The 23,711-nt window shown below is 38.6% G+C and overlaps 1 protein-coding gene across 1 annotated transcript; it reads right to left on the bottom strand.

The window, feature by feature from the left end:
• Positions 1-8,456: 8,456 nt before the first annotated feature.
• LOC109706073 lies at positions 8,457-14,927 on the bottom strand. The gene is made up of 3 exons (XM_020226872.1): positions 14,798-14,927; positions 9,044-9,221; positions 8,457-8,881 (listed from the first exon to the last, which is right to left on the bottom strand). Exons 1-3 carry the CDS (start codon positions 14,925-14,927, stop codon positions 8,662-8,664), a joined length of 528 nt encoding a protein of 175 aa, XP_020082461.1. The 3' UTR covers positions 8,457-8,661.
• Between the last annotated feature and the right edge of the window lie 8,784 nt (positions 14,928-23,711).

A 23,711-nucleotide genomic window follows, 5' to 3' on the forward strand; every position in this document is an offset into this window, starting at 1 on the left:
GAAATCCAAGCCTCTAGGGTTTCTCAAACATGTATTCTTATGATCCTTGATATGTTAGAGAAGCCCAATAGCTTATTTATAGACTTTAGAATCAATTGGAGTCGGATTAGAAAGATTTCACGATTTTACACTGTGTACTGGTACACTTTAGGCTGTCACCGGTTACACGATGACGGAACGAAAAACCTGACGAAACAATGAAACCGGTTACATCCTTGATGGCCGTACCGGTACACATTTTGTACCGGTGCACTTCTGATGCTGTACCGATACACTTTGCAAATTTCCGCCGTTTCAGGTTTTGCAAAGTTCCGATGCACTTTTTAATCCGTTAGACATTGATATTATGATTCTAATGTCTACAACTAAGTATGAATCACCATAATCATGAGTTAACACTTTACCTGGACATCGTGATTCACAGTGTGAGTTATTTTCCAACCTCTTCGAAATCTTGAATTCTTCGATCTTCGACAATACGCACCGATTCTTCAAGACTCTGACTCACTTTACGAAACTTGCCAACACACAAGACTTAACAATCTCCCCCTTTGGCAATTTCGTGACAAAACTCACACAAACTCAAAAATTACAATTTAAAGAAAAACGAAGTTCAATTGTCATCACCAAAACATTGAACTCCTCACGTGTAATCCAAATACAATTTGAAACTTAAACTTACATCAAAACTCCTAAAACAGACTCTATGACTTAGACGCAATAAGGAGTCTTGAAGTCTTGATTTCCTGCAAAACAATTTATCCAAAAAGATATAGAAAGTTAAATTTTGAACATTCTTACAATTTACGCTTCTTCTCCCCCTTTGTTCTTTATTCCTTCTTCTTCTCGAAATATCATTCCTTGTCTTCCTTTGTTCACCTTTGCTTTAGATCAATACCTGTTCATCATTGTTCTCCCCCTTTTCGTCAAAAATTGCCAAAGATAAACATATAAAGAGAGAAAACATACTAAAAGCATAAGAGTAGTCAAATCATAGTTACAGGCCTAAAACAAAAGTAAAAACATGCAAAAGAAAGATAAGCAAGCAAATCTAAAACATCGTCCTAGAAAGTAATCATAATAAAGTAACAAGACGAAGCTCAAGGAAGACATCACTCCGTGTCCTCGTCATCATCATCATCATCTCCTGCGCCAGCTCCAGATCCCCCAGCCTCAGGAGCATCACCAGACGGTGGAATGAGAGGATGTCGTGAAGTCGATCTAGTATACGTGGAGTAAGTAGGCTGAGTAGGGAAAATGTCATCATGCCTACAGCCCATTTTCTCCATCATTCTCTTCATTCCCATCTCCACCTTTCTTGCAAGATCAGCCAATTTCTTCTTCATAGAGCGTACCTCATGGTGAAGGGATTCGACAGTAATCACTCCCCCTGAGCTAGAAGATCCCTCACGCGTTGCTCGAGGTGGAGGTACTGAACTAGAAGTTCCTCTGGATGATCCTTTGGTTTGTTGAAAAGTTTTCAATGTGCTCCTTGACTTTGCCCAAGTTACAGCATCAATAGGTCCAAGTCCAAAGTCATATTTCTCACATGACACGTCAACTTCGTGTTCTTGAAGAATCCTCGTGATCAACAATGGAAACGGAAGTAGATCACGTCAAACCTGAGACTGTATGACATGAACCATTCGTTGCCACATAAGAAATGGAATATTGATGTTCAATCTGCCTGCTTCCTCAGGATGTCCAAGAAGATACAGAAGCACAAGACGATCCCAACGAATTCTTTTCGTTCCAATTGTGGGTTGAACATTGTAGCACATTACCAATGAGAGCAGATGATATTCAGGTAGCAAATCCTTAGATTCCACATATGAATGATTAGTCCTAACACCTTCCTTGCATATAGCTTGAATAACAGTCTCCCAGTAAGTTGAAGACTGAAAAAGCCTTGTCGTATAGTGAAGGCCGGTAGTATCAACATGCATACCTAAGAGCTCTCCAATAGTATAAGGAGTGACGTGAATCTTCTGTTTACGCACATAAGACTCAAACACATAAGTCCCAGTCTCCTCATCCTCTCCAAGTACTACCCCGTTCATATAGAACTCTCGAATTAGTTCCACACAAAATGGGGCACGAGCTGGAACCCGTCCAACAGGCTCAATAGGGACCCTCTGCAGCAATCGGCCAAAATCTGGTACCTCCTTGACCAGCTCAGTGAAGTTGACATAGCGCTCAGCTAGAACTGATCGGCTCGAATAAATCTGCTGTCGCTCTAATGAAGCCTCTGCAGCACGTTTGGAGCGCCTTTCACGTGCACGAGAATCACCTCCTCGTGAGGATTCGCCTGCTAGGCCTTTTCCTTTAGCAGCCCTCGTAACCGCTTCTTCAGTAGCTTCAGGTGAGCTTGCTTGATAATCTGGATTTGATCCTGATGACTCGTCGGCAGTACGAGTTCGCTTTGATTGTCCACGTCATCCTCGACCACCACCACGGCCACGACCAGCGGCCATAAGTACCAAAAGTAAGATCACGAGCGAAAATGCCATTTTCCTACATAAAAATAAACCATTCATGAAGAAAATTTTAAAAAATCTGTAAAAATAGCAGAAAAATTTCTAATAACATTAGAATGCATACAAATGCTATTTCTAACAAGATCATGCAAAAATTTTCATCAAAAAATGACATTTTACAAAAAAATCCCGAAATTACATGAAAAAAGAAGCTTAGAACATGGATCAGCGAAAAATAATGTGTTTTGATGTGATTCAAGTATTCTAGAAGCAAGATAATGTCCTTAAGCAGTGATCTACAGCAAAAAATTGCATCAAAAACGATCAAAAACAGAGATCTAAGCAAGAACTCGAAATTTTTTGAAAAATATGTAAAAACGAGGTTTGATCCATAAATCCGAGCAAACAACTTACAAATCCACGTGAAAAGCAGTAAATCTGAAGGAGATTGTCGCCTAGGAGCTTCAGGAGAAGAAAGATGCGGTATTGATTAAGATTTGGGAGAGAATCGAAACATGTATCCGGTTATATAACCCGCGGCTACAGTAATTTGTACCGGTACGGGATTTTGCACCGGTACACTTTTTCAGATTTTGAAATTTTGAATTTAAAAACCTTTTAAACTTAAATTAATTTCATATAAATTAAGGACTTTACTCCAAAAATCAGTTTGATGAAGATAAAATATTATAAGATTTCAAAATACATCGAAACATCAAAATTTTATTATCGAAAATAATCTAATAATTCAGAACCATCAAGATGTAAGCTGATGAAAAATAATTTTTAGAAATTCAACAAAATAGACACCAATTTATCGCAATATGTTCAAAATAGAGATTTAACTAATATAGCACCGGGGGTGGCTCTTTGAGCATCTTTTCAACTTACCACCTTATAACTCCGAAAATTCTAAAATATTCAATCAATTTTTTTTTTCAACCTTTTTCGGTTAATCAATTCAATCTTCATGTGGTAGCTTCACACACTTACCGGACGACCGGGTTGGTAGCTCTTTCCTACATGTGATGGTAGTTTTCACACTCCTTTTGGATGTAACTCTTTTCACATCTTTTAAACATAGGAGTTTCCTTTCTTTTTTTTTTAAACAATTTCAAACTCCCCCTAAATTAGACAATCTCACAATTGAAAATAATTTTGACAAATTTTAGTCGATTAGAGAATATCCATTCATCATATCCAACACTCACAACCAAGATGAATTAATCACCAAGAGATCAAATTTGATTCCAAAATTTTGATGAATATATGCAATAAGAAATCATATAATAAATTATCGTCAAAATAATAAATAGTGGAGTAAAGACGATAATTAATATGAATTTAACTTAATATGATTGTAAAGTAAAACACCGTTTAAACAACTTAAAAAAATTTTCTCTCTCCAAAATCATGGGTCTCAATCATCTCTATTCTCGAAAATTTTGAATTCCTAAACACCTTTTCCTCAAAATGATTTTTAAATAAACAAAATTCAAAGCATCAAAAATCATTTAAACATGTAATGCAATGAATAAGATTATGCAACAAGCACCAATCAAAGCATTACACTAAAAATCAAAAATGACTAAGACGAGGAGCAAGGAAAGATATCACCTTTCCGGATCCAAACTTGTCGGATCGTTGGTTTTCTCGACTTGTCGACGTTAGGTGCCGTTTGTTTAGACTTTTGATCAACCGTTGGTGGTTTCTTCGGTTGAGACTTCGGTTGAATTTGTCGTTGAGGCTTATACACCCGGTTTGCATGAACTTGGCGTTCTGCATTAGAAATCCGGTTCTCTCGAACTACTCGACTTACTTGATTTTGCTTTTGATTCCGTGGGGAATGTCGAATAGTAGATGAAGCCGATGGATGTTTTGAAGTTGCCGATTGTGACTTGCCATTTTTGTTCGGGCAATAATTTTTGATGTGTCCTTTGATGCCACATCGATGACACACTTTGCCTTTTAAAGTTGTTGAGACTTTAGATGCTGCCGTTTGATCCTTCTCAACATATGTCCGTTCATATCCAAGGCCCAATTTGTTCGTTTGACCCAATCCAAGCATTTTGTCCAACTTCTTTGATCCCGAAGAAAATTGTTGAAGATCGGATTGGAGTTGACGAACTTGATCGGTCAAGACTTGATTGGACTTGTGCGATTCATGAAATTGATGCTCCAAAAATCCAATCTTGTCGTTAGAAGATTTGATCGTTGATTCCGCATCATTAAGCTTTTCAAGGAGGTCCGAATTGTTCTTCAAAAACGATTCCCTTTCCTCCTCGAGTCCTTTGTTTGTGATCTTCAAGTTGTTGTTTTCCTCTTCAAGATTTAATAAACGACGCCTCAACTTCTTATTAAGTTTAGCCATCTTCTTTGATTCAATAAGAAGTTGATTGTAAGCTTCCGCTATGTCGTCGTCGTTTGATTCCTCCTCGCTTTCGCCATTGTCGCTCAAAGAATCATGCGAAGAAAGGGAAATATTGGAATTAGTGGCAATCGAGGATAAACACACAACGTTAGACGAAGGTAGAGAAGTGTTAGTAAATAAAGCAATGTGATCACTCTTTTCTTCGTCACTTGAAGATGATTCACTAGAAGAAGAGTCATCCCAAGTTTTTGCTTGTAAAGCCTTTTGCTTATAAGCCTTCTTCGAAGGACAATCCGTTGCAATATGGCCGTAGCCTTTGCATTTGTAGCATTGGATTTCTCCTTCAAATTCATCCTTTTCTCTTGAATGCTTTGCAAGTTTCCGATCCTTAGATTTAGAAGATGTAGATGATTTAGAAAAAGATTGTTGCTTAGACGATGAAGCCTTGTCCAATTTATTCTTCTTTCGGAAATTCCGACGAAACTTCTTCGTTAGAAGTGCAAGTTGATGTTCGAAGTCGGCAAGTGAAATCTCTCCATCGGAATTCGAATCCTCATCTTCCTCCTTTGTCGACTTTAATGCAATCCCTGTGCTTTTAGAGAAAGACTTGGAAGAAGATTGATTAGTAGGAAAAGTAATCTCATACGTTTGTAAAGCGCCTACTAATTCTTCGACTTTCATCTCGTCCGGATGCTTAACCGTTTCGATCCGGCAACCTTTGCCCGAAAGCGTTCCGGAAGAGTTCGAAGAATTTTCCTAATAACCTTTGAATCCAGGATTTTCTCTCCCAAGTTAGCACATGTATTCACAACGTCTTGTAGACGTGTATAGTACTCGGTAAAGGTCTCATTTTCGTCCATAGAAATTGAATCAAACTTGCTAGTTAGCATTTGCAATTTTTGGACCTTTACTAAGCTTGTTCCTTCATGCGTAACTTGTAGAGTATCCCAAATTTTCTTTGTCGTTTCACATGCCGAAACCCGAGTAAACTCTGTTTGCGATAAAGCGTCGAATAAAGCATTAATTCCTTTACCGTTAAACGAAGATGACTCGTTTTCATCTTTTGTCCACTTGTTCCGTGGTTTAGGAACGGTAGCGTTATTGACAACTTCGGTAGGGTGCTCCCAACCAAATTCAATAGCTTTCCAAACATGCTCATCGATTGCAATTAGAAAAGCTCTCATGCGAACTTTCCAATAAGCATAATACGTGCCATCAAAGAGTGGTGGTCGATTAACGTTACCGCCTTCGGCCATTAGAAAATAATATATCTAGATCCCGCTCTGATACCAATTGAAAGTTTTGAGGAGCCCAAGGATCTATCAAGATTGTATCTATCACCTAGAGGGGGGGTGAATAGGTGAACGGCCAAAAACCACAAATCTCGATGCAATAAAAATAAATGCGAAAAATAAACAGCACACCGAGATTTACGTGGGAAAACTCCAACTTGGAGAAAAACCCACGGGATCAACACGCGAAAAAACAATTCACTAAGAGAAAAGATTACAAGGTGATTACCGACTCCACGGACTCAACCTCTCTTAACCTCCTATGAATCTTCGCGCTACCCTCCGGGTTGTCCACGCCCTCACGTCCGAATCCACGAACGCCTCCACTTCGAATCCACGAAGCTTCAATCACGCCGAATCCACGACGCCACTCGAATCCACGAGCCCACGATCCGAATCCACGAACCGCCGTCAAACACGCCGAATCCACGACGCCGTCATGAAGAGCATCATGATTATGGTGATCCTTTGCTTAGGAGTATCGTAGAAAACCAGTGAAAGAAACTCCAAGCAAAGCGGAGATCAAATCGACATATAGATTTCAAATTACAATATTCCGATTTGACCTAAAAGAGGCTAATATGTAGAAAATAGGTTTTAGATGAAATCCAAGCCTCTAGGGTTTCTCAAACATGTATTCTTATGATGCTTGATATGTTAGAGAAGCCCAATAGCTTATTTATAGACTTTAGAATCAATTGGAGTCGGATTAGAAAGATTTCACGATTTTACACTGTGTACCGGTACACTTTAGGCTGTCACCGGTTACACGATGACGGAACGAAAAACCTGACGAAACAATGAAACCGGTTACATCCTTGATGGCCGTACCGGTACACATTTTGTACCGGTACACTTCTGATGCTGTACCGGTACACTTTGCAAATTTTCGCCGGTTCGGATTTTGCAAAGTTCCGATGCACTTTTTAATCCGTTAGACATTGATATTATGACTCTAATGTCTACAACTAAGTATGAATCACCATAATCATGAATTAACACTTTACCTGGACATCGTGATTCACAGTGTGAGTTATTTTCCAACCTCTTCGAAATCTTGAATTCTTCGATCTTCGACAATACGCACCGATTCTTCAAGACTCCGACTCACTTCACGAAACTTGCCAACACACAAGACTTAACAGAAAACTCTATTTTGAAAACAGACTACCTCAAGGGGTAGAAAGCCACAATGCATAAATACCCAAATTCAAGAACCAATTATCCATAAAACCAAAACCACATATCCACAAATCTCCAATCACATGCATAACGAAAATCACCAACTTAGATAGTTCTCAAACACACAAATAGTAATAGTGATAATCTAACTGAACCATTTAATTATTAAAACTACTAAGTGCAGAAATGAAATATAACCAGGGTAACGGTAGCTACTGCAGTCTAACTAATAAGTCTTCCCGTCGGTCCAAAAACCAACTCCTCGCCCGAGTCACCCAGGAAAATAGGGGGTGAGAAACCGCAATCAAAATTTCCCAGTGGGTACGATAGAGCCACGAAGGCAAGTCGTAATCGCCAGAAACCAAAAGAGGTGAAATAAATAATTTTAAAAATTTATAAATTTATTAATAATAAAAATTTTATAAATTTATTAAAAAATTTATTTTCACGCAATTTTAATAAAATTTATTATAATAAATTATTTTATTAATTTATTTCCACCCTTATTTTTATTTTTAAAAAATTAAATTAACAATTTAATGTTTAAAATTTATAATTTTATAATCTCAAAATTAAAACTTTTAATAATTTAAAATTTGATATTTTATATTTATAAAATCTAAAATTTTATATTTTATATTTTTTAAATTTAAAAATTTAAAAATTAAAATTTTAAATTTTAAATATAATTTTAAATTTTACAATTTAAAATTTAAAATTTAAAAATTCAAATTCAGTTATAATGCATGATGAGAGCATTCAATTTTTTATTTATAACTACCCACTATTATTTTTATATTTTTATTCTATCTTATCTATCCAAACGTTATTTTTCTTATTTTAGAAAGCAACCTAATTTTTATCCAAATACAAACTTATTTAATTCTTACTTATATCTGAATTTATATCTATCCCTCAAATATTCAAGACAGTTCTTACATGCATATACCTGAACTAAAAACAAACCTAAAAGGAATAAGACTTATTTTCCAACAATCGCCAGATGCCAAGTCACTACCAAATTTAATTCCCATGATAATGATAACAACATTATTATCAAGATATAACTGTGCTGATCTATCCAGAAAATTTACCATACACGCACAAAGAACAAGCACGCTGGGCATTCTTAATTAGTGCGGATGTGAAAAGCTTTACAATAACACCAAGACAATCGAAAGAGATCACACAGAGAACTAACTAGGCGATTATTGTTACTGATCCTACTAAATATGTAAAGGAACTGCATGCTTAGAGAATTGTAGAAGATCGCTAACACTTGATTAGATTCTGGTGCTCTTAGGCCCGACTATCGACCTGGCGCCAGCATGGGCTTGGATTAGATCCTGGTTCCCTTGGGCTCAGCTCCCGGACCAGCGCCTCCTCCCATGCCATAGTCAGGATCACGATAGCCCGGCCCGTACTTGCTGCTGAGCATCCCCGCATGGAGAAGCAACACGTAAAGCAGCTGGGTGAAAGCCAAGATTATGATGAATGCCTCCAACACCCTCAGCCTCCACCCTCTGTATCCTCCTATGTTTATCTCCTTGCATGCCAGCCTTTTCACGTTCATGAACCCAAAACAAAAGAGGGAAAAAAAAAATAGCAAATAAATACGTAACTAGAAGAAATAAATAAGTAGCTTGCTTAATTTAGAGAGAATCAGATCCTAACGTATGTTATTTTCACATTCAAATAAGAACGAAATAAATTAGCTATACCCAAAAGCCAAAGCAGTGATAGCCCATGCAATGATGGAGGATGAGGCGGCAGCAGCAAGGCTATCACTCCTCCATGCGCGAATGTGGTAGGCACCAGCAAGCTTCGACGCAACTCCGACTACCCCGGCGAGGATGGCAAACACAAGGAAGTAGAAAGTCGCACTGTTTCCAGCCACCCCTGCATGGCACAAAATTTGCAGCAAATAAGCTTTCTTCTTTTTTAAGGTAAATACTTAATAATTAAGAGGCAGTAACTTTCTAGGAAATGCAAATAGGAATTAATAATTAAAACAACTATCTATACATCCAAAAGTGGATATAAACCTTACCTCTTCATCTACACTTAAAACTTTTTTTTTTAGTGACAACCCTATTTTTTTAATACTAAAAATCCAAGAGAATTGCCCAAAGTTTTGGATGGATTGTAAATTTTATACTCCACTTCCAAATATAAAAATAGCAATTTTCAATTCTCATAATTGAAAACCGACATGCATATATATAACCCCATGCATTGACGAAACCGTAGCACCTTATGCATGCCCAGCCGAGGGAAGGTTATATTTTCTATCTTTATTTCTTAAAGATAAAAAAGATATTCTAATTTAAACTGCATATATATATATATATATATATATATATATATATATATACACACACACACTCCATTTCCAGATGTAAAAATAGCAATTTTCAATTCTCATAATTGAAAACTGACATACATATATATAACCCCATGCATTGACAAAACCTTAGGACCTTATGCCCAGCCGAGGGAAGGTTATATTTTCTAACTTTATTTCTTAAAGATAAAAAAGATATTCTAATGCATACTAGTGAAGGACAGCGCGTTGCGGCATGACAAATCCGTAGAAATAAATAAATAAATAAAATAAAAAATAGCGAAAGAAGAGTCGAGAAATTATAAAAAAAAAAAAGCAACAGAAGAATAAGCAACTATTATTGCTGCAATAAAATTAAATATAAGAATAATACCTCTAGAGATTTAGGGATAAACCATAACAGTATAATACTTTCAACTGTTTATATTTTCAATTTTGTCCAAAAACTATAACAATAGAATATAAAAGGATAAAATGTTAAAACATATCATAAAAAAAAAATTAGGGATAAACCCTAAACCCATTCAATTTAAACATTAAATATTTAATTCTAAATATTTTAGAAAAAGCAATTTGCCACGTCCCTGCAGGTTGAAATGATTTTATATATATTTTTTAAAAATCCAATCTGTCAAAATTTTGTTTTGCTTATCCAATTTTTCGATATATTAGATTTGAGTCAGTCGTTGGCACTTTGATTTTAAAAATCTAAATGTATCGCTTAACTCTATAGATTTAGGTAGTATATTTTATACGATTCTCGCAACTAAATTTTATACAATATAAAATTAACGTAAACACCATCAACCTTTTTTTTTTTTAATGTACCATCTATATCTAAATGCTCAATTTATAAATTTAAAATTGAATAGTCTAAACTATTTAAAAAATTTTTATAAATTTTAAATTTTTATAGTAAAAGATAAAAAAAAATTAGATTGGACTTAAAAAAAAAAATTATAAATCTTCTTCTCCATATATTAAGAGAGAGAAAAATATTGAAGAGAAAGGAAAAAAATAAAACTCTCTTCCTCTCTTCCCCGGCTGGGCCCCATCTCCACTGGGCCCACCATATGCATATACGCCCGCGCCCACGGCACAATCTCACGCCACGCGCCGCACCCACCTAGATCCGAACTGCGAATTCATATATATATATATATATATATATATATATATAGAGTGAGGCTACTATGCTATCGGAAGCACGGAGCCTTCCGTGCTTCCAGCTCGTTTTCGATGTTGCGACTTTCGAATCGTCGATCGGCTCCGTTAAACTTGATCTAGAGTATTTGGAGTACCTAGAAAATAAATTTTATTATTTTTCGATATCATTTGCCTAGTGATCTAATGGGCTCAAAATCAACAAATTTCAATGGCCGTAGTGAGCCGTTTGCAAGTTTAACGGTGTAGAAATATCCAAATCACGTGAAATTTTGATAGAAAATTCTTTATACTATATAAAACAAGATCAATATCTTTGATTTAAAATTTTAATGTCATATTATTACATTTTGTAAGATTTTTATTTTCAGCCGTTGATTTTGAGCCCCTTCGTTCACTAGGCAAATGATATCGTAAAATCATAAAATATATTTTCTAGGTACTTCAAATACTCTAGATCAAGTTTAACGGAGCCGATCGACGATTCGAAAGTCGCAACATCGAAAACGAGCTGAAAGCACGGAAGGTTCCGTGCTTCCGATAGCAAACGGGCTCCGTTGCCACCCATTTGTTTTCGATGATAGAGCCTCCAAATCGACGATCGATACCGTTGAACATGATCTATACCATTTGAAGTATCTAGAAATCAAATTTCATACTTTTTCGATATTATTCTCTCGTCCATCAAGTGGGCACAAAATGAACGGCTGAAAATGAATATTCTTTAAAAAGTGATAATAAGAATCTTATAATCAAGATCGAGAGTATAGATCTTGTTATAAATAGTTTAAAAAATTTTCTAACCAAAATTTAATTGATTTGGATATCTTTACACCGTTAAACGAGAAAATGCCTCATATCGATCATTAAAATTACAAATTTTGAAACCCTTTGATCATTAGGTCAATGATGTCAAATAGATTTGAAATTTGGTTTCTAAATGCTTCAAGTGGTATAAATCATGTTCAACGGTACCGATCGTCAATTTAGAAGCTCCATCATCGAAAACAAATGAATGGCAACGGAGCTCGTTTGCTACCGATAGTATTCTAGCTCAACTCTCTCTCTCTCTCTCTCTCTCTCTCTCTCTCTCTATATATATCTCTCTCTCTCTCTCTCTNTAGTATATATAAGTGCATGAATCGAATTGATGCTAACTACTAAATTACCATGAAACCTTTGAAATTACCAGAGTTTTTGAGAGAGAGAGAGAGAGAGAGAGAGAGAGAGAGCGACTAGGGTGCTTCTAATAGCACCCAACGCTTAATACTACCAGCTTTTTCATCATTAGCTCTTTGATCATTTCTATCCTTAGATTAATACTATTTCACCAACTGCCACTAAACCCAAAAGGACTACAATTTTTTATTAATACTTTTTCATCATTAGCTCTTTGATCATTTCTATCCTTAGATTAATACTATTTCATTAATACTATCATCTCAACCCTACAATTCATCTAAGAGTTATAACTTAGTAGCAAAAAAGCGTAAATCTTATTAAACTTATTATAGCTAGGCTCGTAGGCTTTTTTCAGCCTTTGATGGGACAATCATCCGATTCTTTCTTCGGCGAGAGAACACATGCACTTTCTTTCTGCAGGACGAGGACTCGGTGGCTCTCCTATTCCCATATCATTCAGACTTGGATGACCTCTCTTTCTTAGACTAGATTGAAGAAGTCCCCCTAGTCAGGAAGATAAAAACCAATACGAAAGTTGACCCGAAACTTCACTCAACAACAGATAGAGAGGCAACCCTTCGAATACAACTTCAAACATTTGCTTATCCTCTTTCCTCTTTGATTCACAATGTTTCTTCTATTCGATTTTGAAGGAACCTACCAGAAATCGAAATCGAACCACTTCCCGCGGCTCCTCAACTATCTCTGGGAAGAACGGAGCCAGAGCTCCCTGAAGGAGTGGCTAGAATACCAACAACTAAGGATCTTCCATCGCAGGAAAGAGCAGTTGGCACTGAAGCAACAACTGTTCAACTGCTGCTATTGCAACTTCTTCTACAACTGAGCCACAGACTCAGATCGAAGAGAGAGAGAGACCAACATACTAGGGTGCTTCTAATAGCACCCAACGCTTAGTACTACCAACTTTTTCATTATTAAATCTATCTCTTTGATCATTTCTATCCTTAGATTAATACTATTTCACCAACAGCCACTAAACCCCAGGGGACTATTATCATCTCAACCCTACAATTTTTCATCCAAGAGTTATAACTTAGTAGCAAAACAGCGTAAATATTATTAAACTTATTATAGTCCAATTCTATACACACACACACACACGTACACATATACACAATATATACACATACGTAAGTGTTTGGGTGGGGGGCGCTATTAAAAGCACTAAGTCATTGGCACTATGAAGGTTTTCATACCATGAATGAAGGGATGTAAGATTAGGATGATAACGATCCCCTAAGGTTTAGTGGGTGGTTGGTGGAATATTATCTTATATGGTGGAAATGGTCAAAGGGATAGATCGAATAGTGGAAAACTTCGCAGCGCTAAATATTTGGTACTATTGATAGCATTAGTCAGACTATATATGTACATGTATATGTTTACATGTACATGTACACATAAGCACCAGCACTTCGTGCTACGAAGTTTTCTGCTGTTAGATCTACCATTTTTGACCATTTTTGCTCGTTAAATCATATTATTTAACCAACAACCTACTCAACCCTCGTATATCACTATCATTCTAATCTCACATTCCTTAATCCAAGGGTCAAAACCCTAATAGAACCAACCAATGACTTGGTGCTTTAAATAATATACTAGCCCTAGTTATATATATATATATATATATATATATATATATATATATTTGAGCTCCTATACTTTTAAAGTACCAAGTTATTGGTGCTTACAGATTTTTCGCCGTTGGATTAAGAAATGTATGATTAGGATGATATGGAACCCCTAGGGTTGAGTGGGCGGTTGGTTGAATAATCTAACGGGTGGAAATAATTAAAAGGATAGATCTAACGGTAAAAAATTTATAAGCAGCAAATGTTTGGTGCTTTTACAAGCACCATAACCAGGCTATATATATATATATAGAGAGAGAGAGAGAGAGAGAGAGAGAGAGAGAGGGGGGGGATATACAAGTGCACACATATATGTATATATATGCGCATAGGCCTCTTTTGGTTTAAAAGATGGAATCTAAAAAAAGGTATAAAGAAATATTCCAGCCACAAGTAATAGGGGAAAGTTAAAAAAAAACGAAAGTCGAAATTGTTCGAAATAGAAATCCCCCCAGAACAAAAAGGGGGATTCTTCCAAACAAAAACATAGTTAATCACCGACCATCTTGAGTTCATTAAATCAAATCCCTTCGCATTTTTATTTGCAGTATAAGATTAGATAATAATTTCGTTTTCGAAGACTTGCTTATACGTAGGATAAGATTAAACAATAGTCTGTTTCAAATTAAATAAAATTTGCAATCATAAATTTAAATCGGAATAAAAATTTTAATTCATACTTTGCACGTAAAAAAGATATGCACATACATATAACAAAATTTCAGGTCTTCAAAATTTAAATTTATAAATTCAATATAAACTATAAATTTTAAATTTAATTCATATTATGAATTAAACAATATAATAATAACGTGGTGCGCTAAAACTACATATATAGGGGCTTTTGTGTTCGACTTATTAAGCGTAAGCAGAATATAATTTCATGTTTTACCATTCTCTAATATATAATACTTGGCATTTAACTTATTTCTTTCGAGATACAATTTGCCCTTCGATAAGAGAGAAATTTTCAAAACAATTCAAGAATAGAAAGAAGATACTAGAGATGAAAGAAGTTATACATAAAATTAAGCACATGCATACACAGAAAATAAGGTAATACAGCTAGCTAGCATGCTACTGATTAAACTTGCGTGCACTCATGCATACATAGCGAGAGATATATATACCGGGGTAGTTAGTCTGGCCGTTAATGAAGTAGTTTAGGCTCCAACTGGCGAAGCCCACAACTATTATGTACATGATCAGGTTGACCGACAGCAGCGGAGCTGCTATGGTCCTTCCCAGCGTCCTAGCCATATATCGATCGCCACCGGCTTTGCTTCTTGAAAATTAATTCGGATAGAATGTTTCAGAGAGTAGATCAAGACCTACTGCTAGCTGCAGCTACCGCCGCCGCTGTCGCGGGCGCTACTTCGAAGCTTGGACAATTAGCTAGCTTCTTAATTAATTACCACAGCACTTGACTGGTGTATAGCTGCATGTAAATGTATATACTTTGCAATTTCCGGTGCCCTTCTTGTCTATATATATTGGTACTTTCTATAGTGGTGGTGATGGAGCTCGGTAGGCGGGTGGGTTCGCATATATCGTGTAAAGGAACCAGCAGGAGCGAGGGCAGGCACTCTTGCACGTCTGTCTTATAATAACACAGAATATGAAATAAAATAAAAAACCTAAATAGCGGGGGAGGGGCCAGTGTCCGTGGGATCGTGACACGTGTAGGAAGAAGCTTTCATGCTGGCGGCGTCAGCAGCTCTTCCGGTCTACCTTTCGTACAGGTAGTTGGACACGTGTCCCGCTGGTTTCTTCCCTTTCCGATGCACCGCCTCTGGGTTTATTAACTTCTCGTAAATTCTAACGCCCGCTTTCTCCGTGCGTTCGTGTCACTCCGCTGTTTTTTTCTTTAATTTTTCCATCCATCTAAAGTTTAGGCTTTTCTTTACAAACAATTTACAGGCTTTACAATTTTGAAAGTTTCGTCCTTTTTTTTGAAGTTTATAACTTCTTCCTCGTGTGTGTGTGTGTGTATATATATATATATATATATATATATATATATATAGAGAGAGAGAGAGAGAGAGAGAGAGAGAGAGAGAGAGAAGAGGAGTGAGGCTACTATGCTATCGGAAGTACGGAGCCTTCTGTCCTTCAGCTCGTTTTTGATATTGCGACTTTCGAATCGTCGATCGGCTCCGTAAACTTGATCTAAGAGTATTTAGAGTGAGGCTACTATGCTATCGGAAGTACGGAGCCTTCCGTGCTTCCAGCTCGTTTTTCGATGTTACGACTTCGAATGTCGCGATCGGCTGCCGTTAAACTTGATCTAGAGTATTTAGAGTGAGGCTACTATGCTATCGAGAACAGAGAGCCTTCCGTGCTTCCAGCTCGTTTTCGATGTTGCGACTTTCGAATCGTCGATCGCTCTGTTAAACTGATCTAGAGTATTTGAGTACCTAGAAAATAAATTTTATTATTTTTCGATACCATTTGCCTAGTGATCGAATGGCTCAAATCAAAAACAAATTTCAATGCCGTAGTGAGCCGTTTGCATGTTTAACGATGTAGAAATATCCAAATCACGTGAAATTTTGATAGAAAATTCTTTATACTATATAAAACAAGATCAATATTTTTGATTTAAAATTTAATGTCATATTATTGTATTTTGTAAGATTTTTATTTTCAGCCGTTAATTTTGAGCCCCTTCGTTCACTAGGCAAATGATATCGTAAAATCATAAATATATTTTCTAGGTACTTCAAATACTCTAGATCAAGTTTAACGGAGCCGATCGACGATTCGAAAGTCGCAACATCGAAACGAGCTGGAAGCCGGAAAGCTCCGTGCTTCGATAGCATAGTAGCCTCACTCTCTATATATATATATATATATATATTATATATATATATATATAATATATATATATAATACACACTAGCTGAGCGTTACGTGCAAATGCACGTAACAATTATTTAATTTATTTTAAATCAATAAAAATTTGCAAATCATATTTATTCAAAAATTTAGAATAAATATTTTGTAAATTTATACATTACATTTTATTAGAAAATATCTACAATATCAAATTTAAATTTTAATATAAAATATATGGATAGATTTGATATCAAAATCAAAATTAAATTTAATTCACGATTTAAACTCAAATTTAAATTTTAATGTAAAATGAATGGATATAAGTGCTTTTTTTAACAGATTGATTATAACCGTTTATTTTTATTTTCAATATTTTTAACCAATTGATCATAATCATTCATAGAATTGAATTTATAGATGGGTATAAATATTTTTTTTAACAAATTGATCACAACTGTTCGTTCTTATTTGAGATAATTTTTTACAAATTGATCATAAATTTGTACATCATATTAATTCAAAAATATGATTTACAAAATTATCAACCAATCTATCTTTTAAATTATTTTTGTTGTAATATTTTAATAGTCCCAAAATTTAAAATTTAAAATTAATTTTAAATTTTGAATTGAAATATAGATTTACAGTAGTTATTCTAGCAAAAATTTGGATAAGCATGAATTATTTTCTATTTTAGAGATAAAAAAATTAAACAAATTTCGAATTGAAATATAGATTCACAGCCACCCGTAATCATTTTCCTTGCTGTCACGCCCCGAAACCGCCACCAATTTGGTCCGATTCGGGCGCGTCGAACAAACGCTGAACGGACAGCACCTTTCCTGTCCGCCCAAGGCCAAGCAACCAGATCATGTACAGTTAAACGCCCAGGAAATGCTTAAATAACATACATGATCGATACGACGCACACAAGTGCACAATAGCTAAGAGCAAGAACCACAAGTGAAATACAAGTGTATAAAGAGAGATAGTCTAACTATTACAACCATTCAGCGTTTACATCATTTGATTACATTACATTTTCATCTTCCAAAATGTAAATACATGATTGGTTCAAAATACAAGTAGCTCTCTAACAACTATCCCAAAACATCAAGTATACTAGGGTACTCTAATGCATAAGGGAAAGCTACTAACTAGGCTCACTTAGGGCGCTGTGCCCTTGCCGCGATCCTCGCTCGGCTCGCCTTTGTGTGTATCTGTACCCCAAAACCACACGGGGTGAGAACTATATAAATATAGTTCCCAGTGGGTTCGGCCGCCAACGCTGCCGATTTTTCCACTAAGTCTAAGCTGGCACAGATAGAGAGATAGATAGATATATAGAAAGTAAACTGCAACTACTCTATCATGCCATCAATGATGATAATGCATGCAACAACTACGATCATGCTAGAATCATGTCATGAGTATATAAAAATGCATAGCAATGTAATCTACAACATACACTATGTCTACTCAAGGTAATAATGCAAGTCTACTATGCATTTCATGTTTATTACCCAATCTACTTGGTTGACCCGTAGGTTAACCCTCGACTCACTCTCATTCTCATAGGTGAGGAGAAGCTGCACTCGCACACCGAGACCGTCTGCGGGACAACTACGTCTGCCCCTAGTGAAGTACTCCAGAGACTCGTGCTTCGGTGGAGCGACCACCGACAAGCAAAACAGACTAGTGAGTATAATCCAATCCTCTCAAGAGGATACCCTGTCTACTAGGGTCAATGTGCCTCTGCTGCACAGTCATGATATATAATCAATGTTGGGACTTCTACTATCCCTAGGCTCATGTCAAGTTTACTACACTAGACTCGATGCCACTCGTTCGATCATTGTAGTAAGTTTTCTACTAATTGACATGCCACTCGTTCAGGTTTAGTGTCTCTACTACACTAGTTCAGTGCCACTCTACTAGGCTATGTCCAAGTTCTGCTCTTTATGCCGCTATAGGATTCTATGCCACAAGACCCAATCCTCATGCTATCCTAGTCCACGTGTCAAGCTCACCCCGCTACACTACCAAGAAAGCATGCAAGGAAATGGAAATGTACAACTACTATTCCTATAGCACAATATGATCAATATAATTAACTTAGACATAAAAAGAAACCGGATGTTTCGGGACGACACCCCCCACCTCTTTAGGGTATGAAGGCTCTAGAAATGCCCTCCAACGGACGTTACGACGAAATCTTGGTCTTCTTGGTCCAAAATAATGCTCAATCGACCTTGTTTTGCCGATAGCTCTTGACCTACTTGACAAATGTGAAATCCGACTTCACCTCCGCATTTTGGCACCTACCAATTAGGTTAGAGGAGGGTTAAATGAGATCAATCCTCAACTTTTCCAAAAAACCCTATTTTGGTGCCCTAGGGTTAGCATCAAGCTAAACCCATCTCAAAACCCTAGATTCTAGCTCTAATCCTCCCATTCATGGTGCTAGGGATCCATTTGATCCCATCCAAAGAGCTAAAACCCAAAAACCCTAAATTTCATAAGCTAGGGTTAGAAGCTTACCTCTAGGTTAGCTCAAAAGAGAGAGGAGAGGAAGAGGGAGAGATCCAAAAGCTTCTTTTCCTTGATCTCCTTCTTCTTCTCCTTCCTTTTCTTCCTTCTTTTCCTTTTCTTTTCTTCTTCTCCTTCTTTTTTCTTCTTCTCTTCTAGAGAGAGAGAGCAAGAGAATGTAAGTGAGGGAGAGAGGGAAATGAGGGAATGAGAGAGAGGAAGGGTCCCCCATGCCTCATATTGTAATAAGATCCCAGTAGGCCCCTCACCTTTTCACTCTGTGCATTGCCCTTACTGGGCATTCTGCGTGCGGAGGGACCGGTCTCCCCGACTTGGGACCGGTCCCCGAGAGCTTCAGCTCGGGTCACGCGTTCGGGTACCGGTCCCTCCCTGAGAGACCGGTCCCCAGGAGATCGGTCCTTGCCTGAGAGACCGGTCCCCGAGAGCAATATTTTCAGGACTTAGCCAAATTTCTGGCTTTTCTCGCTGGGATCACGTTCGGGAACCAGTCCCTCCCTACCAGGGACCGGTTGCTTCAAGCAACCCAGCAACACCAGCCGATGGGACCGGTCCCTCCCTGCCAGGGACCGGTCCCCGAGAGCAATTTTGCTCCAGTGCAAGTTTTGCACTATTTGCTCTCATGGACTCGTTTTTAATGCACTTTTGGTGATTTTAATATCTTTGGCTTTTCCAAAGCTCACCAACACGACCCTTGGTCGATTCTACATGAAGTCTAATTCTCGTATTTCGATAATTCACTTCCTCACACTTGCTCTGGCCGCCAATACGGTTACCGCGAAGAGTCTACTTTTACAAGCCTGATATACTAATTCCTCTCGATTAGGTTCACGGAATGTGATCACCTTACTTTCACAATCTATGACCGCGTAATACTTGGAGAGCCAATTGGTCTCCAAGATCACATCGAAGCCCCACATTTGGTTTAACACCAAAAGGTCGATCGGCATGATCCAATCGCTTATCTGTATCGGACACGCCAAGCACTCATCATGTACATGAAATGAATGCTCCGAAGTATTCACCGACCAATACTCTTCATTATGTGTGATCTCTATGTCATGAGTCTTAGCGAATGATGTATCAATGAATGAATGAGATGCACCCGTGTCGAATGTAGCTCTAGCTCTAGTGCCCCTGATAAGAATAATACCTGCTACGACATCGTCGGGGACTGGAATCGGCCGCTCCTCTAACTGAGTGGCAAATACCCGCCTACTAGGTGCTCGAGAAGCCTCCGGCTGATGAGGCGCAGATGTGCGTCCAGCAGACATAACGGGTGGCAGTGCCGCTAGCTATCGCGGAGTATACTGGACTGAAGCTGATGACGAAGCCGGGGATGCGCCGCCCGAGCACTCTCGGCCTATGTGGCCCGCCTGGCCGCATCGAAAACATCGCCCCTCCCGCTGAGGGCAAGTAGTAACTCGGTGGTCTCCGCCACAAATCACGCACGGGTAGGTAGTTTGGCTCTGTGTCTGACTCCTACCTCCCCGCCACTATGATCGTTGATATCTAGGGGGTCGCTTAGAACTCGACTGCCCTGCGGATCCACTAGATGCCCGCTTCTTGGACTTATCCCTTTCCTTGTCCTTCTCAAATGCCTCGCACTCCTCTCGCGCAATAGCATTGCCACGCTCCACCCAAAGCGCGCGATCTAATACTTCCTCATAGGTCTTCAAGCGGAATGCATGAATAACCTTAAAAATCTTGGGTCGCAACCGGCGCTCGAATGCCTCCGCTCGGCCCCTATCGCCATGAACCAAGCTCGGCACACAATTGACAAGGTGCGTGAACTCTCTTTCGTACTCCCACACCGTGCGACTCCCTTGCCTTAACTTGCGAAAATCTTCCTTGATTTTCCGCTTGTCACTCTCGAAAAAATACTCCATGAGTAGCATCTCCTGAAACGCCTCCCAAGTAACGGAAGCATGCTCCAACGAGTGATTCTTTTTCGCTTGAGTCCACCACAACCGAGCCGACCCATCAAAATAGTGAGCCGCAAGGTGAACCTTATCCTTCTCGAGGGTGTAGATGTTCTCAAACAACGCCTCCATCGTGGCCAACCACGACTCCTCCAACCAAGATCCTTCACATCGCCGTTGAAGGTCGGAGGGTTGAATCGCTTGAATGCCATCTGCGCCGCCAACGATCGCTCCTGCTCGGCCTCAAGTACATCGGGAATAGGAGCCGATGAACTCGATGTCGTCGGAGGAATAGTCATCACCGGTGCTGCCGCCACTGCAGAAGGTGATGCTACAGGAGCAACAGGTGCGGGCGGATCCCTCGGCATAGATGCCGCCGCCGCCGCCTATCGCGCCATCATCTCGTGGAGCTGTCCAATCTGCTCCCCTTATTGCCGCATAGCCCCGGCCAATGCCGCGACTTGGGCTCGCAGCTCGCGCAGTTTATACGACCCTGTCTGCCCATGTGACGCACGGGACCTTTGCAAATTGCAAGGTTCGAGTGTTTGTTTCATGTTCTGAGCTTTTCCACACTTCGTGGAGGGTCGTTGACTGTGTTCCAGCCCATGGTTCGAGCCCCGAGATTGGAGGTTTAAAACCTAGCACCAAAATCCGAAAAATCAAAATTTTGGTCAGCTCTCGGGTAATCTCAGCACGGCTGTGTACTAGTACGGGGTTAATGGCTGTACCGGTATGGGGCTGGTGTACTGGTACACAGACGGATTTCGTGCAAACTCGAGGCTCGGGTTTGGCTGTTTCGCAGGTGTTGTACCGATACGCGAGCCCGTGTACCGGTACACAGTGCAGTGCGAGCAGTTTCGGGGAGGGGTGTTTTTGCAATTGTTGCAACCTCTATAAAAGTCACCCCAGCCCCATAGCTGCTCTTTTTGAGCCCTAACCAGTGGAGAACAAGGTGAGACTCTTCCCCTTTGATTTCTTCTCCATTTTTGGTGGATTTTGGTTGGTTTTGATCTCTCCTCTCTTCTCCACCTTGCTTTTTGTTGGGTTTCCTCCATTGTTGAAGACTTGGAGCTTAGAGAGGAGCTTATTTGAGAGGAGATCTTCAACTCCACTTGACTTGGAGCTTGGTTTTAAGCATCTTGTGAGGTTAGTATACTTAATCTCCCTTTTGGATTAAATTTTGTAGTTTCTACTTGTTGGAAACCCTAGATTTTGGATTTTAGGGTTAGAAATGGGGATTTTGGATTTCTAGCTCCTAGAACCAAATTGATTGGTTTAGAACCTTGATTTAGGTTGGATTTGAAGGACTCTAGCTCCCTTTTGGAGATCGAGAGAGATTCCTTCGCGTACGGTGAATTTTCTTCCCCTTGGCTTGGATAGCTTAATGTTTGAGCTTAGTTTTGTTCGTAAAGTCCGTTTAACTTTTGTTTCTACACCTCTAGGGTGCTAGAAGACTAGTGTACACCTTCGTCGGAGTAAACGAAGGAGTTGCGAGACTTTGGTGGGTTTGGCTTCACGTGAATAGGGGAAAATCCCTCCTAAGTGGTTAATATATGGTGTATTATCATTTTGCATGCATTGCCATGCTAGATAGGGTTTATGTGAATTTATGAATACCTAAAATGCATGTGTTGTGTATCATGAAAATCTCTCTCTATATGGTAGAGCATTATGTGTATTGTACATGCATGTTTAGAGTATACTCTTTTTCAAGTCGGGAAAACATGTTGCATGTGTGGAAGATGGTTAAAATATGTATTCATGAACATTAAACTCATGTTTGATTATAGTGAACTAGAATGCCGTAAAGAGGCACTTGAACTAGAAAACTGTTGAACTGCAACTTAGAGACATGATGATAGGCAATTAGAAATCTGCTATATTCCATGTTTTAAATATGATGACATAGAGATAGGTCATTGAGACAGTTACTATATTCCGTGTTTTGGACACGATGACATAGAGGCAGGCCTTTGGAACATGTACTTTATTCCGGATTTTAAATTCGATGAAACAGTGATGAACCACTGGGACCTGAGACGGACTTATTCGCTTGCATGCCATTGTGCTCATTCGCACATACTTGTGAGGGTCGCTCCCTACAAGTCGACACTCCGGAGATAGCCATCGCGACATATGCTTCCCCGTGCGGGATTGGGCGCCAAAATGGGATGCCGCGGGGGAGGCTGATTCCTAGAGTGGGGATGTTGACTACCACGGGGCCATTGTTGGCACGGCGCAGGCCAGACTACCTACGGGTAGCTTCCACAGGATTGGGTTACTGGTGACATATTGTACCTTTTGGACATTGACTAGAATAGTAAACATTGACATCTTTACTATTTACATTGTGGACATTGGGTTAGTTGCATACTTATGCATTTACATGTTGGGTACTCTTGTGCACTTACTTGTAGTAGTTACTTTCATACTTATGCAAATCCATGCTAAGTAGGGACCATGTGGTAGATTATTATTGATGAAAGTAGAGACTTCATGCTATATTGAGCTTCCATTTCAACGATTTAATTGTTCATATTATTCTTACCTGCCTTACTTACCTTGTTTACTTTTGGGCCTAGTGGTGCATTTCACTGAAGTCAGTAATTGCCCACTGGGAACTATTATTTAATAGTTCTCACGCCATCTGTTTTATATTTTCCTTTCAGAGCCCTCTGCACCGGTGGAGGCACAGGACTGCGGCAAGGGGATCGCTAGCTAGATAGCGAGGATTTAC

The sequence above is a fragment of the Ananas comosus genome, unplaced genomic scaffold (genome assembly GCF_001540865.1).
Source record: "Ananas comosus cultivar F153 unplaced genomic scaffold, ASM154086v1, whole genome shotgun sequence".
NCBI classification, from domain to species: domain Eukaryota; kingdom Viridiplantae; phylum Streptophyta; class Magnoliopsida; order Poales; family Bromeliaceae; genus Ananas; species Ananas comosus.